The sequence below is a fragment of the Sander lucioperca genome, chromosome 20, assembly GCF_008315115.2.
Source record: "Sander lucioperca isolate FBNREF2018 chromosome 20, SLUC_FBN_1.2, whole genome shotgun sequence".
Classification (NCBI taxonomy): Eukaryota; Metazoa; Chordata; class Actinopteri; order Perciformes; family Percidae; genus Sander; species Sander lucioperca.
Genome location: NC_050192.1, coordinates 6,711,945 through 6,725,806, shown reverse-complemented (window position 1 = coordinate 6,725,806; position 13,862 = coordinate 6,711,945). Strand labels below are relative to the sequence as shown.

At 38.0% G+C, this 13,862-nt stretch overlaps 3 protein-coding genes across 6 annotated transcripts; 2 read left to right on the top strand and 1 right to left on the bottom strand.

Annotated features, from left to right (window-relative positions):
• Window positions 1-1,164: 1,164 nt before the first annotated feature.
• On the top strand, window positions 1,165-7,673 carry hcls1 (hematopoietic cell-specific Lyn substrate 1). 2 transcript variants are annotated; one of them, XM_031313466.2, is made up of 16 exons: window positions 1,165-1,411; window positions 2,088-2,171; window positions 2,258-2,331; window positions 3,106-3,229; window positions 3,388-3,498; window positions 3,855-3,909; window positions 4,015-4,125; window positions 4,208-4,318; window positions 4,399-4,509; window positions 4,592-4,647; window positions 5,473-5,542; window positions 5,693-5,841; window positions 5,935-6,093; window positions 6,513-6,660; window positions 6,744-6,812; window positions 6,910-7,673. In XM_031313466.2, the coding sequence occupies exons 2-16, from the start codon at window positions 2,088-2,090 to the stop codon at window positions 7,044-7,046; spliced, it is 1,569 nt and encodes a 522-aa protein (XP_031169326.1). In that variant the 5' UTR covers window positions 1,165-1,411; the 3' UTR covers window positions 7,047-7,673. The 2 variants fall into 2 exon arrangements, with proteins under 2 accessions (XP_031169326.1, XP_031169327.1); XM_031313467.2 differs by lacking the exons at window positions 4,208-4,318; window positions 4,399-4,509.
• A 192-nt stretch (window positions 7,674-7,865) lies between these two features.
• Window positions 7,866-10,275, bottom strand: llph (LLP homolog, long-term synaptic facilitation factor). The gene is made up of 3 exons (XM_031313474.2): window positions 10,156-10,275; window positions 8,968-9,196; window positions 7,866-8,696 (listed from the first exon to the last, which is right to left on the bottom strand). The coding sequence occupies exons 2-3, from the start codon at window positions 9,182-9,184 to the stop codon at window positions 8,533-8,535; spliced, it is 381 nt and encodes a 126-aa protein (XP_031169334.1). The 5' UTR covers window positions 9,185-9,196; window positions 10,156-10,275; the 3' UTR covers window positions 7,866-8,532.
• A 58-nt stretch (window positions 10,276-10,333) lies between these two features.
• On the top strand, window positions 10,334-13,389 carry pex26 (peroxisomal biogenesis factor 26). 3 transcript variants are annotated; one of them, XM_031313471.2, is made up of 6 exons: window positions 10,334-10,436; window positions 10,534-10,741; window positions 10,994-11,134; window positions 12,102-12,427; window positions 12,526-12,660; window positions 12,770-13,389. In XM_031313471.2, exons 2-6 carry the CDS (start codon window positions 10,536-10,538, stop codon window positions 12,874-12,876), a joined length of 915 nt encoding a protein of 304 aa, XP_031169331.1. In that variant the 5' UTR covers window positions 10,334-10,436; window positions 10,534-10,535; the 3' UTR covers window positions 12,877-13,389. The 3 variants fall into 3 exon arrangements, with proteins under 3 accessions (XP_031169331.1, XP_031169330.1, XP_031169332.1); XM_031313470.2 differs by having other exon boundaries at window positions 10,341-10,436; window positions 10,530-10,741; XM_031313472.2 differs by having other exon boundaries at window positions 10,343-10,436; window positions 10,620-10,741.
• The last annotated feature ends 473 nt before the right edge of the window (window positions 13,390-13,862 follow it).

Here is a 13,862-nt window from a genome sequence, read left to right as displayed (position 1 = left end):
TTTGCCATTTCAGCAAACCTTTCTAAATATGGGAGTAGGGTTGGGCATCGAGAACCGATTCCTACTTGGAATCGATTTGGTTTCAAATCTGATCATGGGTTCCAAATTTAGCATGCGCAAGTTTTGGTTTCCGTAGCGGCCAGGCACTTGTTGTGTTGCAACCATGGAGCACAGTAAGCGGCGCTCTAGTGTGGCTTTATTTTACGTTGAAAAAGCCCGGTAAAACTGCAACCCACCATTGAATCAAAATAAAACTTTCCTCTTATTTGTGAAATAAGCATGTGACCCGTTTCAACTCCACCCCTCAAAGAATTGGAATCAGAATTGTTAAAATCCAAACGATGCCCAACCCTATATGGGAGCGACGTTACAATTAAGCGCTGGTGTTAAAAAAACGACAATGCTTCATATTTGTATGTGTAAGGTGTCCTTGAGTGTCATAAAAAGGCACCCATAAACAAAATGTATTGTTATATGGGAGGAAGGATGATATAAACACACTGTTTTTGCTGAGACTTAAGTCACTATCACTTTTTGCAAAAGTGCTTATAGCACATAATAAAGATTAAACATGTGAATTGTGTCTGGCTGTACTGATGTCAATCATGAATGACTACAGTTAATATAGTACAGATTTAGTTTAATGAATCAACAAAACGGAGACAGTGAGAAACAAACAGTATATTTAATTTGTTCATGCAGGATGTGAACTTTCCTAGAGGGAGGTTATTGTATTTCATTTAAATAGTGTGCTTACATGTGCCTGAATCTAATAGAATAAGGTTTAACTTGTTTAGTCCATGGATGTATGGTTTGGACACTGTGGTCCTTAAGTCTTGAGTACTCAAAAATCTTTCCCAGATTTTTCCTATCACTGTTGGCTATTGTGTTTAAGCTGTGTGAGTCTGCCCCCAAGTGTTGTAACTACAATATAACGGTTGTAGCTGACTCTGCATTTAATTTCTTATAAAATAGTTTTAAAGTAAGAAACAGTCACTACAATAGTGATAATTGGTAGTGTTAGTAGTTGTAGCAGCTCCAGTATGCTAACAACCCTGTTTACTCCTATCACCACTTTGTCTGCTCGTTCAATCTCGGATTAACGTAGGCACTTGAATGCAGCATTTCTTACTCCTTATTTCTTTCTTTTTGTTAAGCCTTTTATTTATTTTTTTATACTACATATACATATCCAATACAACATAGCAATACAATATCAGCGCCGTATACGTGTTATTAATTAAAGTACGATGATAAAATGGACGACATTTGTACTATTATTTACATCAACGCGCGTTCATGTACTGTAGCCTACGCTAGATCCGCGTTCACTTGTCGTCCATCAAACTTGAGTAAAGACCAGTCGGTGTAATATCCACTTAAACACATATATTACCGTGACAACTAAAAGGTAATGACATTTTTTCTTCTTCAAACTAACTCTAACAAGCCTGTATGTGCTCTTATTTCATTCATCTTTAAACTTTATTAAGGAAGTAAGGCAGACGTAGTTCAAGCTTACGTACTGTAAACTGTGCAAAACATGGATGACATCAAAAATGCTTAAACAATACAGTAAAATAGGAAGGGCTAACATTAGCATTTATATATTATTATGTAGCCTACCTGTATGTCCAATGTTATGTTCAATATTACTTCTACTAATAACTTGTTATAAAACAATATTTATATATATATATTTAATATTACAATATTTGTGTCAATCAGTAACCTAACATTAGATGACTATAGAGAATTTTTTGTATGCCTCCCTCAAGAAATTATATTATTTTCAGTGTGTTACAGAGGATTTAAAGCTACAGAAAGTATTTCTCTTGAATACTGTGTTTCATTATGGGGAAATGAAGCTTCATGTTGAAAATAACTTCCTTTTTGAGACTTCAGCAAATGGTGGTCAGAGCTTGTGGTTGTACATTAGTTTGTTCAGTCATAATAAATAAACAGTGATTAGACTCTCAGTGCATAGAAATATGCCACTTTTGAATATGTCCAGTTGTGAACACATGATCATTAATCAGAGTTATATACTGTCTTCAGTGTGGCTCATGGTGTTTTGCTTCCCCCAGATGTGGAAGTCAGTCGTGGGCCACAATGTGAGCATGAAGGTGGCTGCAGAGGGGGACGACTGGGAGACAGACCCTGACTTTGAGGTACTGTATACTTCCTGGAGATGTGTGTCACTGTGGGGAAAAAATATATGTGCGTCAGTCAAACCCTTTCTGACTTTGTGTTTCAGAATGATGTATCAGAGCAGGAGCAGAGGTGGGGAGCAAAGACCATCGAGGGATCAGGACGAAAAGAGCACATCAGGTTAGAGATGCACAACTGATTCCGTCTGGAAATGAACAAATCTTTAGATGATGTAGAGAAATGTAGGTCGGAGTGGGTGCTGTGTAGCAACAGGAAGAGGAAGTGAGAGCAGAGAACAAGCCGTCAGGCAGCAAGTCTCTCCTAATATGGGTAATATATAATGATGACACTTGTCAGTGAGATTTAAACCACGTTCTAAATTCAGGGAGTGGTGCTAGATGTCAAATAAGACTAAAGATTGCTCACAAATTTAGATACCACTTCCTAATACGTCACACTTTATTACGAGTTTATAAGTTGTTACTTGCTTGGTTGTTAAGAATCCCTTCAGCTGGTGTTAATCCTCCTCCAGCAGGACACTCAATTTATCTTTTTATATAGTTATTTAGTTCTTCAGATAGACACTCTGGGCAATGCAACGTGTATCGAGTTGACCAAAATCCATTTATTAACTTATTAACTTATATAACTCTTGAATTGATGCCTTATTAGGAATTGTTAAATCTGACAGCATCTATTAATAGATTTCCAACATTTCCAATAACCTTATTACCAAACAGGAAGAATAAACACCAGTTTCTCACAACCCTGGCAACCGCAACGTTGCTTGTATTAGTGGCTTACAGCATATTAGTAAATTATTTATTTTTAGCCTTTAAAAGTAGACTTAAAACCCTGTTATTTTCTTCTGCCTTCTAATTTATGTCTTTATTTGATATCACAATTGCCTCCAAATATGTTCACACTTTCTTTACTTTAATCTTTTAATCCTAGTGTTGCAGAGCTCAGAAAAAATGTCGCTGTGGAGCACGAGCAGGGGAAGCAGAAGGATCAGACTCCCAAAGCGTCATACGGATATGGAGGGAAGTTTGGAGTCGAAAAAGACAGAATGGACAAGGTAGACAAATATTTATTTTTGATATTCAAAATATGGTGATAAGATCCTCTTAGTTAGTGCCAGATTTGATCTATTTTATCCTTTACTCTGCATCCACTGCTCATATAAAACACATGCTGTAAGCGGAATCTGTTCATTAATGCATCTTTACTGTTCAGGTGGCTTTGGGGCACGACTATGTGGCACAAGTCGAGCAGCACTCCTCCCAGAAAGATGCGGCACAAGGGTTCGGCGGAAAATTTGGTGTTCAGAAAGACCGCGTCGACAAGGTAAGATGACAAGTAGTGTCCCCCTTATCTTAGAGATTTGTTTTTATTATTACTTCATTTGGATGTTTGACCTTCAATGGATGATGTTCGTGCCAGGTTTGAAACTGAAAGAAGTTTCTCTGCTCACCTTAAATCTCAGTTTAACATGTGTAACTAGTCTACGAGCATGATTTTGAGACATTACAACTATTTTGGGAGCCAATCGTGCTCAAATAAACACAAATAAACTTTTTTGTAGGAAAACCATATCAGACACAAGTTATACAAAGCAGAGTGTTTTTTAAATGTCTTAAAACCCAAGGGATCTTTGAAGAAAGATATGAACCTTAAATGCAACCTGTGTGTTGTCTGTGCAGACTGCCATGGGCTTTGAATACAAAGGAGAGGTGTCGCAACATGCATCTCAGAAAGGTAAGCTATCCGTCCAACTTTAAAGAAGCCTTCTCACTTACAGTACAATATTTTCCTTTTGGAAGTTGCTACCAAACACAATGAATTTTCCTCATATGTTTTTAGATTACTCAAAGGGATTTGGAGGAAAGTACGGGGTGGAGAAGGAAAAAGTGGACAAGGCAGCTTTGGGGTACGACTATAAAGGCCAGACAGAGAAGCACCAGTCACAAAAAGGTGAGCTTAAGTTGTAGCATTTGTCAGTTTTCACACTATTTGCTTTAACATTTGCTTAATTTTGCATTTTTGTTTTCACCAGACTATGCTAAGGGATTTGGAGGAAAGTACGGGGTGGAGAAGGAGAAGGTGGATAAAGCTGCTTTGGGGTACGACTATAAAGGAGAAACAGAGAAGCACCAGTCACAGAAAGGTACGTTAAAGTTGTAGCATTTGTCAGTTTTTTTTACACCTTTGCCTGACATTTGATTTCTTTATTCATTTCGCATTCAGATTACTCAAAGGGATTTGGGGGGAAGTTTGGTGTTGAGAAGGAGAAAGTGGATAAAGCTGCTTTGGGCTATGATTATAAGAGTGAGACGGAGAAACACCAGTCACAAAAAGGTGAGGAGAGACACGTATATTTTATAATATACTATTACTTACAGTGTAGTACATCAGACTGATTAAATGCATCTCTCTTTAGATTATTCAGCAGGTTTTGGAGGTCGTTATGGAGTTCAAGCAGACCGCATGGATAAGGTCAGTATTACAGCTGCAACTATTCATTTTTTTATTATTTTTTATTAAGGAGGTTATGGACCTTTTTCACAGCAGACATTTTTGACTTGTCATAGTAGGAAAAGCACAGCTGAAATTGATAACCTTAATGATGGCTCAATTCCATCAAGTGTCCCAGTAAGCTATTTCGGTGAGTCAGCATGCACAACACCAGGGCCTCTCCTAAGTGGAATGCAGCCATCATTAATGGTTTTGAATACACCTGTGCTTTTCCTACTATGACATGTCAACATGTCTGCCGTGAAAAAGGTCTATTTCTCTGATTAATTGACTAGAGTGTGTTATGTATTGAAATGGTATAAAATGCCCAAATCAAAATTCCCAATTTTCATTTGAATAGGTTTCAAATAAGCCTTTTGGCATGAATGTTGACATTACACTATTGTCAAGTTACATATTGTTGGCATTAATATTGATTATTTTGGTTTTGATTGTTATTTTACACAAATTGTTATGCTTTTTCAGTAACCTGTAACTGTTGCTCGTTAAACTCTAGCTATAATTTTCAAGTAATATAGGGTTGTACCAGCTTGGTTGTATATACAGTATATATATATATATATATACATATATGTGTGTGTCTGTAAAATACCACCACTGTTGAAGCCAAGAATAGAGAGTGTAGTTTATTTGGCTTGGCAGAGGTTTCCATCAAGCTTATGGCACCAGTGCTGAACCTTTGTTTTGCGCTATATAGGACCAACCCATTCCAGCACTAGTCAGTATTGATAATTGACTATCTTGACCTTTCAAAACAACATCTTCCTCTCTCTTGATCTCTTTTAGAGTGCAGCCGGCTTCTCTGACATGGGCTCCCCTACCTCTGCATATGAAAAGACACAACCATTAGAGGCCTGTAAGTAATTTTTTTCACTCACCATAATCAACCCTACTGCGCCATCTTTCTGCTGAACAGTTAAAGCCACCAGTGCTTAGATGTTCACATGTTCAAACGGTTATTGCAATTGCGCTCTATTCCTATATTTTTTTTCTCTGTAATATGCAGCAAGTGCAGGTGCAGGAAAACTTAAGGCACGTTTTGAGAACATGGCCAAAGCTTCCGGTGAAGAGAACAAGAAGAAAGTCGAAGAAGAGAGAGCGAGGAGACAAGCCAGAGAGAGCAGAGAGCGCGAAGTGGCCAAACGCAGACAAGAGGTAACACGTACACACTGCACTGTAAACATGTAATGAGGTCAAACTATTAAGTCATGGTCAATATGCATGTGAATGATTTTGTGTTTCCTGTAGGAAGAAAGCAGAAGAGAGGAGGACATTCGTCCACCACCTGTTCCAGACGTGGCTCCAGATGAGACTCCAGATGTGGAGTATGAAATGACACACCCAGAATTCCACCAAATGCCGGAGATACAAGAAATACCTGAACCAGAACCAGAACCAGAGTCAGAGGTAAGACGCTCGGATTCAAACAAATATAAGATGTACCAAATAATAGAATAATTCATTCATTCGTTTAAACGAAAATGCTGGCAATATTCGGTATTTTTGTTATTGTCAATGAATCCTAGACAGTCAATCAGTATCTGAAAAACAGTCATAACAACTAAATAAAACTGGGGAGGGTAAAGAAAAAGGCAACAAAGTGTGTAGATAAATCCACCCAAACAATTCCTAGGGTTCCCAGGTTTTTTTCATCCAGGTGGTTAGAAAAGTCTGAAATAAACAGACAGCTTAGCTCAGTGATTCAAATGTAATGGTAATACGTGAGAGACACAAACTGGGGCTAGTTAGGTCTTATATGGAAATCTTCTCAGGTCATCTCCAGGATTTGAGATCATGAAATCAAAGATATTCTGTGCTGTTTCCAGGAGGAAGCAGAATACGACATGCCCCCGGACTTGCCTTCACGTTCAGACAATTTCCTCGACCCGGACGCTCCTCCACTACCCGACAGGTCAGCAGATATGGAGGATGAAGGAGAGTACGAGGACCTTCTGCCTCCTCCTGAGCTGACAGGTCTGTGTCTGAATTGGCTGAAGGTTAAATGTCAAACCTTTTGCATCTAAAACGCTCATTCCTTTTAATGTTTTCTTTTACAGTTATCGATAACGACTACGAAGACCTGTCGGGTGGCCAGAGTGCAGTAGCAATTTATGACTATGAAGGAGGTATGACACCTTTTCGATTCATAATTTGTTGACATTTGTTAATCATCTCTCAACATTTGTGAAGACAAGTCCTCAAATCCGCTCCTTTCCCACACAGAGGCGGATGACGAGATCTCCTTCAACCCAGATGATGTCATCACCAACATAGAGATGATTGACGAGGGCTGGTGGAAGGGACAGTGTCACGGACGCGTTGGCCTTTTCCCGGCTTCTTATGTTCAGCTGATGCAGTAAGCAGCATGCTTAGGGAGGTTTTGCACAAGCTTCAGTTAAATAATCATGTATCTTAGGTGATTCAACAGGGAGAATTCATTTTAGCACTGTATTTATAGAGAAATCACAGAACATTTGTGCCATAATGGCTTCTGATTAGCAGACTTCTTTTATTGTGTAATATCTCGCTTCGGGTCTGTGGCAAAGAGTATCTTGACAGTATGACCATATTAGGGGCAAGCAGTTACGTCTTTTATCTGTAATGCAGTGGTGAAATTATCAGATTTTACTTAATTGGTCCAACAAATTTTTTTGAGTTACTGCAAATAATTTGTCAGTAGGTGGCAGTATAGCGCAATAATGACCTTGTTGATTTAAGACAATAGAATTATTGCCACAAGGTGGCAGTGACAGGATGTAAGCAGTAGGGCTGAGATCATCGATGTAAGCCTGCAACAGCGATTGATACATTTTTAAAAAGGAAAAATGCAGATTCTGATCTTATTAGGCTACGTCATTTAGTAACATTTTTGGTTGGTGGTGTGCCGTGGGATTTTTTTAATGTAAAAAATGTGCCGGGGCTCAAAAAAGGTTGAAAAACACTGCTGTAATGAACCAATTGGAGTCAATAAAATATTCTACAGACAAGCTTCTTTGTGTTATTTGTGTGCCAACAACTTTTCTCATTAGTGACATTTTACAGTAACGGCAGGGCTCGATTACCATCTTTTACTGGCAATCTATTTTATCGTGATCACATTGTGTCATTCTGCTCTCCAAATTAATGATTCAAAGTGTGGTTAAAAATTGAAAGAAAAAAAAAAAGAAAAAATCAGTTCATTGTTTTACAAGAATTTTATCTACAACAAAGTGAATTTATGATTTTACATACGCCTTCTATATCTTAGAATATACAGCTATATTGGAAATATTTTCAAATTCATTTAGAGAGTCTGACAGTAGAGAGATAAGACGAAATGAGGGGAGAAATAAGGGAATAACATGCAACTAACGTCCCCACTCAAACCCGAGACTTTGTGCTTCATGGGCAGCGTGTCCACCTCTAAGCCACGAGGCTGAACCAGTAATCTAATCATTTTAACCACATCACCCAGTCTATATACAACCTTAGTAAACAAAACAAGCCACAGATCTGTAAATTATTTATGAAAAGATTGAAATTGTAGTAGAGAATATATGACAATCATACATATTTTGCACCAGTCTTACTTTCTTAAAACGTGTCCTAACATGAAGATGGACTGCTGTTCCATAAGAACAAACATTTTCCTGCAGTGAATTACTTTCTAAGAAACAGACTCTGTTGTAGAAGAAAATGTTCATTTCCCAAACAGTGGCACAACCATGAATCTTGTAATCCACTGAACAGAATGAGATTCAAAACAGAAATTCCACAGTTATGTATAAAAGAATACATCAAATGATTCTGTGTTTCTGCGTCAAAAGTCTTTTAAGGCAAAGCAAAGGTATTTCAGTTTCCTCTGGTTCACCAGGCGATGCCCTTCTTCTTCTTGCCCTGGCCAGTTTTCTTTGCCACCCGTTTGCCTTTCAGTTTCTTGGCCTGCCGTTGATTCATCCACCCAGGGTACTGACCATTTTCATCCAACTGAGTTTTCTTGTTGCGCTTGCTGTCCAGTTCCATCTTCCCATCTGTAACACAAAAGACAAAGATTGATAAATAAGAAAGATGATAAACATTTTCATTCCAAAAGCAAATGGACCAACAGAAGTAAGACTGCCTGTCAAATGCTGTGTGTATGATGTAAATCATTTTGAACTTTTGTGTCAGCTTCTCCAGCAACCCAGCAGAATACTAAAATGATTAAAATTACCTTTTAGTACAGACACTTTAAAATATGAATGGTAAAATATACAAGTATAAAAGCTGTTGATTCCCTGTGGATCATGTTGTCTCACTCACCTTCACCCTCGACCTCCACCATGTCCGCATCCGTTTGCTTCTTGATCTTGTCAGCTGGCACCACCGTGGCAATCTCCTGGATGTCAGTCATGGTAGCTTCTCCTTTCTTATCTAGACTCAGAGCTTGTTTCAGACGGGCCAACTCCTTGGGAGCATTTTTCTTCCTCTTCTCTGCACGCATCTTCCTCTTCCATTTGCTCCTGAGGCTTTTTGCCATTTCAAGGACGATCTGAAAAAACAACAACAAAAAACACACAAGTCAAACTAACAGGCTTTCACATTCTTATCCAATACTATCTCTAGACAGTAAGAAGGCTCTACACTGCCATGATTTTTTTTTCTAGTTTCTCTGGGAAGCCAACACCAAAAGCACACATTCAATGTAGGCCCAACACTCAACCAATATGAATACATTATGTTTCAGCTTCAAAAAAGCTTAAACTCTATTCCATATCCCTCACTTGTTTTTGATGAGGACACCCTCAAAATGATCCTCCTAAAGGACCAGAAATGGTCGACAATTAATTACATTTTTCATTGCACATTACACATATAGACTTTTGGCAAGAAGTTCTAAAAACAACCAAAATAACAGTATCAAGTAAAAAAATAGTAAACAATCACTGATAATTCAGTTGCAATTTTAGGTTAGAATGGTAGGAGAAAATATAGCTCACAGGACATTTATAGTATAAATAGTGATGATGGTATTAAATGTCTTGAAGTGAGGTGACACAGCTCTTCAGCCAATACAGCAGTCTAAGTTTTACACATCACGTTTACCCACTGTTATTGCTTGATGGGGATCGTTTTAACACAAAATAGGCCTCCAAAAGTTCTGCCTTTGGCCTTTAATGAACTTAGAAGAGGGGTCCTGCTCACTATTTATATTACGCAAGATCATGGTTGTCCATATATCAACCAGAATATGAAATTAACGTTATACATTGTCACTATTTCGTGGTATTTACATTACATTACTAAATATTAGCAAGCTACGGCTATTAACGTTAACGTACAGCAAGATGCGTAAACAGTTTGCTAGCTTGAATAGCTATCCAAAGCTAAAGAAGCCCGAGTATACCTTTACTGTCTATGAAGTACACGTCAAAGCTAGCTAGTTCCGCGTGTTAAATGAATACAGTGTGTTAGCATTATTATACATGTAAACAGTAAGCGGTGACTTACAGAAAACTAGTTTAGCTGCTTAAATTTCCTCAGTGGAGAGACAGGAACACACACTCCGCTGCCTCCACGTGTTTACAAGTTGGAGAGAAAAAAAAACGATGACGCGTTTTTGAAGAAACAGCAGCATGATTGGATGCTTCAGCCAATCTGAAGATTGTAGCGTCTGATTGGCTGGCGATCTCAAACCAGGAAGGTCGAAGGATATTATGGATTGTAAACAAGATGTCGAGGAGAGGGTAGTGTACAAATCAAACCTCCAAACAGGTTTATTTGGCCTCCAGGTATAAACCCAGCTGCTTGAAGTAAAACAGTATCTTTTAGCGTTGTGAAATAATTTGTTTTTTTGTTTGTTTAATTGGTCTTAAATTTGACAGAAAGTCATGAGCAGCTGTTCAACCAGCCTGGCTCCTGCTCGCAGCTTCGGCTCAGTCTGCAGCCCGCAGCTCACTTCTTCTCTAACACAGATGTCCAGCATGTTGGACACTGCTGCAGAGCAAATGATGGTCCATAAAGACTTCCAGGCAGCCTTTGACACATGCGACAGAGGCCTGGACAGTCTCGCCAACATGGAGCAAGAGGACAACAGGTGAAAGTCTAAATGCACTTTGCACCATGTATCAGTTGAATGCTCTGCAGCCTGGATAGTAATTGTTTTGTTCTTTGTTATTTCTGCATCAGTCACTGAGTCTCTGGTCTAATTCAGTTTCAAACTCCGTTGCTGCAGCTAATCTTTAGTCTAATGAACAACCGCTACTGACACCTTCTGGTTAAAGGATGTAATACCACCTAATCATCCCAGTAATGTCACTGTGTGGGTTTCTGTGTTTTATGTACTCAGATGTGGAGAGTTTAAGGCTGGCTTCTGCATCTTAGGAATTCAAGCACTGGCTGAGCTGAATCAGTGGCATGGTGTCCTCTCCTGGGTCCTACAGCAGTATAAGCACCAGGAGAAAATACCAGCTAAAATAATGCAGATGTGGTGAGTGGAGCTGAAGCTTTTTATGATTAATTAATTGCCAACAATTTAGATAATCATGTAAAAATGATCTCCTTTCTTCTCAAAATTCTCTGGTTCTAGCTTCTTAGATACGAGGTTTGGTTGAATTGGCTGAAAGATTCAAAGGATTAACCAATTATGAAAGTAATCATTATTTGCAGCTCTAGTTGTGAAGAATCTGAGGAACTTGCACATCACTGAATAGCCAGGCCAACAACAGGCACATACAGCAGATATTTGGATTATTTGTTTTTATTTTTCCCCTCTTATTCTTAAATTTATTTTATTTTCTTAAACCAAGAATATGCTAGCAATTCTTTTCATTTTTACTATGTGGCCAAAAGTCAGTGGAAACCCTTACTATCTACTGACTTTTCACCTTATAGTGTAGAATAATTTGCAGATTATTTTCTTAATAATCGTTTTGGCTACAAATGGTCATACAATGACAATAAAATGGCCATTATTATTTCCAAGACCCCAAGGTAGCATCTTCATATTCTTTGGTTTATCCAACAAAAGTCCAAAACTCAAGGATATTTAATATACGCACACACACCAGGACTGATAAAACGTGCAATACAAAATGTGCAATACTGTAAATACATTTTAGTATTTTAATATTTATTCTCTTTAATTATATTTATTATTGTGTGTTTATCTGTGTCTTCTACTTTTCCTCTTACCCCTTGCTGCTGTGAATTTCCTCATTGTGGGATTAATAAAGGATTTTGAATCTTGAATTGAATCTTGAATAGTATCATATATAACAAGAAGAGCAGCAAATTCTCACATTTGAGAAGCTGAAATCAGAGAATATATGGCATTTTAGCTTGATAAATGACTGAAACAAATTATTTTTTTCTGTAGATTGCCTAAGCAATTTACTGATTGATCTTTTCAGCTCTAAAAAAACATATTGCATATATTTTCTCTCTCATTTTGGCAGCATACTTCTTTACTCCAAGGTGGGAGAGCCAGCCATGATGCAGGAGGCAGCCAGAGTTTGGTTACACTGCCTATCCAACAGCAGAGTAACAGGGTTCAGGACTGTGGCGGAGTTGTACCTGCTGCATGTCCTCGTGCCTCTTGGACACAGAGATGAGGCTCTAGAGCTGATCGTCGGTGAGGTTGGAAGTGTTGCGTTCACAGAAGACCAGAGGCAGACAGCACTGGATGTGGTAGAAGAAAAAGAGCGACATAATCAAGAACTGCCTCTAAATCCTGGGACAAGTTCAAACTCTGAGATCACTGCACATCCTGTCTCAACTCAAGGTCTTATCATGTATATATATCATATGACATGCTTAATACTAAGTCATATAAGTACAAATAATGAGTGCAGGCTTTCTGACTGTGTTTGTGTTCTACAGGATCTGTAATCTGTAAACTTGCAGCCATGCTCAGATTTCTCTACAGAAAACTTTTGGTGACTGGCTCATTCCCTCTACGGAGACTCTTTCTGGCTGCCGTCCTTCTCTACATGCTTTTTTTCCGAATGGATCCAGGTTGGATTGAATGTTCTTTGCAGCTCAGTTTCATTACAAGTCTTTGTTTGAGTAAAAACATTAGATAAATAAACAAATGGGTGCATTTCTTCCTGTTCTTTCCCCGCAGCTCTTTCGTCTTCATTCATGTGGATTTCCAAACTTCTTGAGCTGCTCAGACAGATGTGGAGTGCCATGTTTGCACCGTACTATCAGGTTCTCACTCAGAGACTGTAAAAGACTGAAGATCACAACATGTTTTGTAAATCATTTTCATTCATTTTTACTTTGTTGTGTTGGTAAGAGAATATGGTTTAGCTCCTTTTTCAAGTTTCATCAAACCTGTTTAAACATTGGCCCTATTCATTATTTAATTTCTTTACTCCACACAAAGACATTTCCAGGCGTATTTGCTTGTTTTCTGAGTTAGAAACTACAGGTTGCAGGTCCAGATCGTTCATCCTAAAGCAACTCCCTCTTCATCATAATAATAACCAGGGAAGTGCCTCGCAGAGATTAAAATATTTTTTTTACAGCAGTGTCCTGGCTCAGAAAGCAGCAGCACATACAAAACATATAACACAGACTAGATAAAATATCAAAAGAATACAGATGTGGTCATAATAAAATATATTCAAACATACAATAAATATATATTTAATTGTGTTTCTGGCTTGTGAGATAATATGATTGTACGTGTACAGCTGAAAAAAATGATTAAAAGAAAGTGTGAAAACTTTCTGAAGTGAGTGCTGTTGACTCTGACATTCATTCATCAACTTTTCATTTAGCTTTACTTCACCTGACACTAATAGAATGCATTTAAACCAGATCATTGTGTGTAAAGTATACGTACAGATGTGGACATATTTACGTGTAGGCCTATTATACGTCAAGATGCTCAAGTTAAAATGTATCAACCATAGCCTAAATTTTGAGATAATATACAAATATTACGGCAAAAATAGAAATTACATCAGTCATTATAGTTATTATATTGTTATTATTAAACACTGTTTTTACAGTTGAGATGAGAAATTTGAACTTGTAAAAAAAAAAAAAAAAAAACTTGAGACACATGTCTTATAGACCTTTTTCACAGCAGACATGTTGACGTGTCATAGTAGGAAAAGCACAGGTGTATTCAAAACCATTACTGATGGCTGCATTCCACTTAGGAGAGGCCCTGGTATTGTGCATGCTGACTCACCGAAATAGCTTAC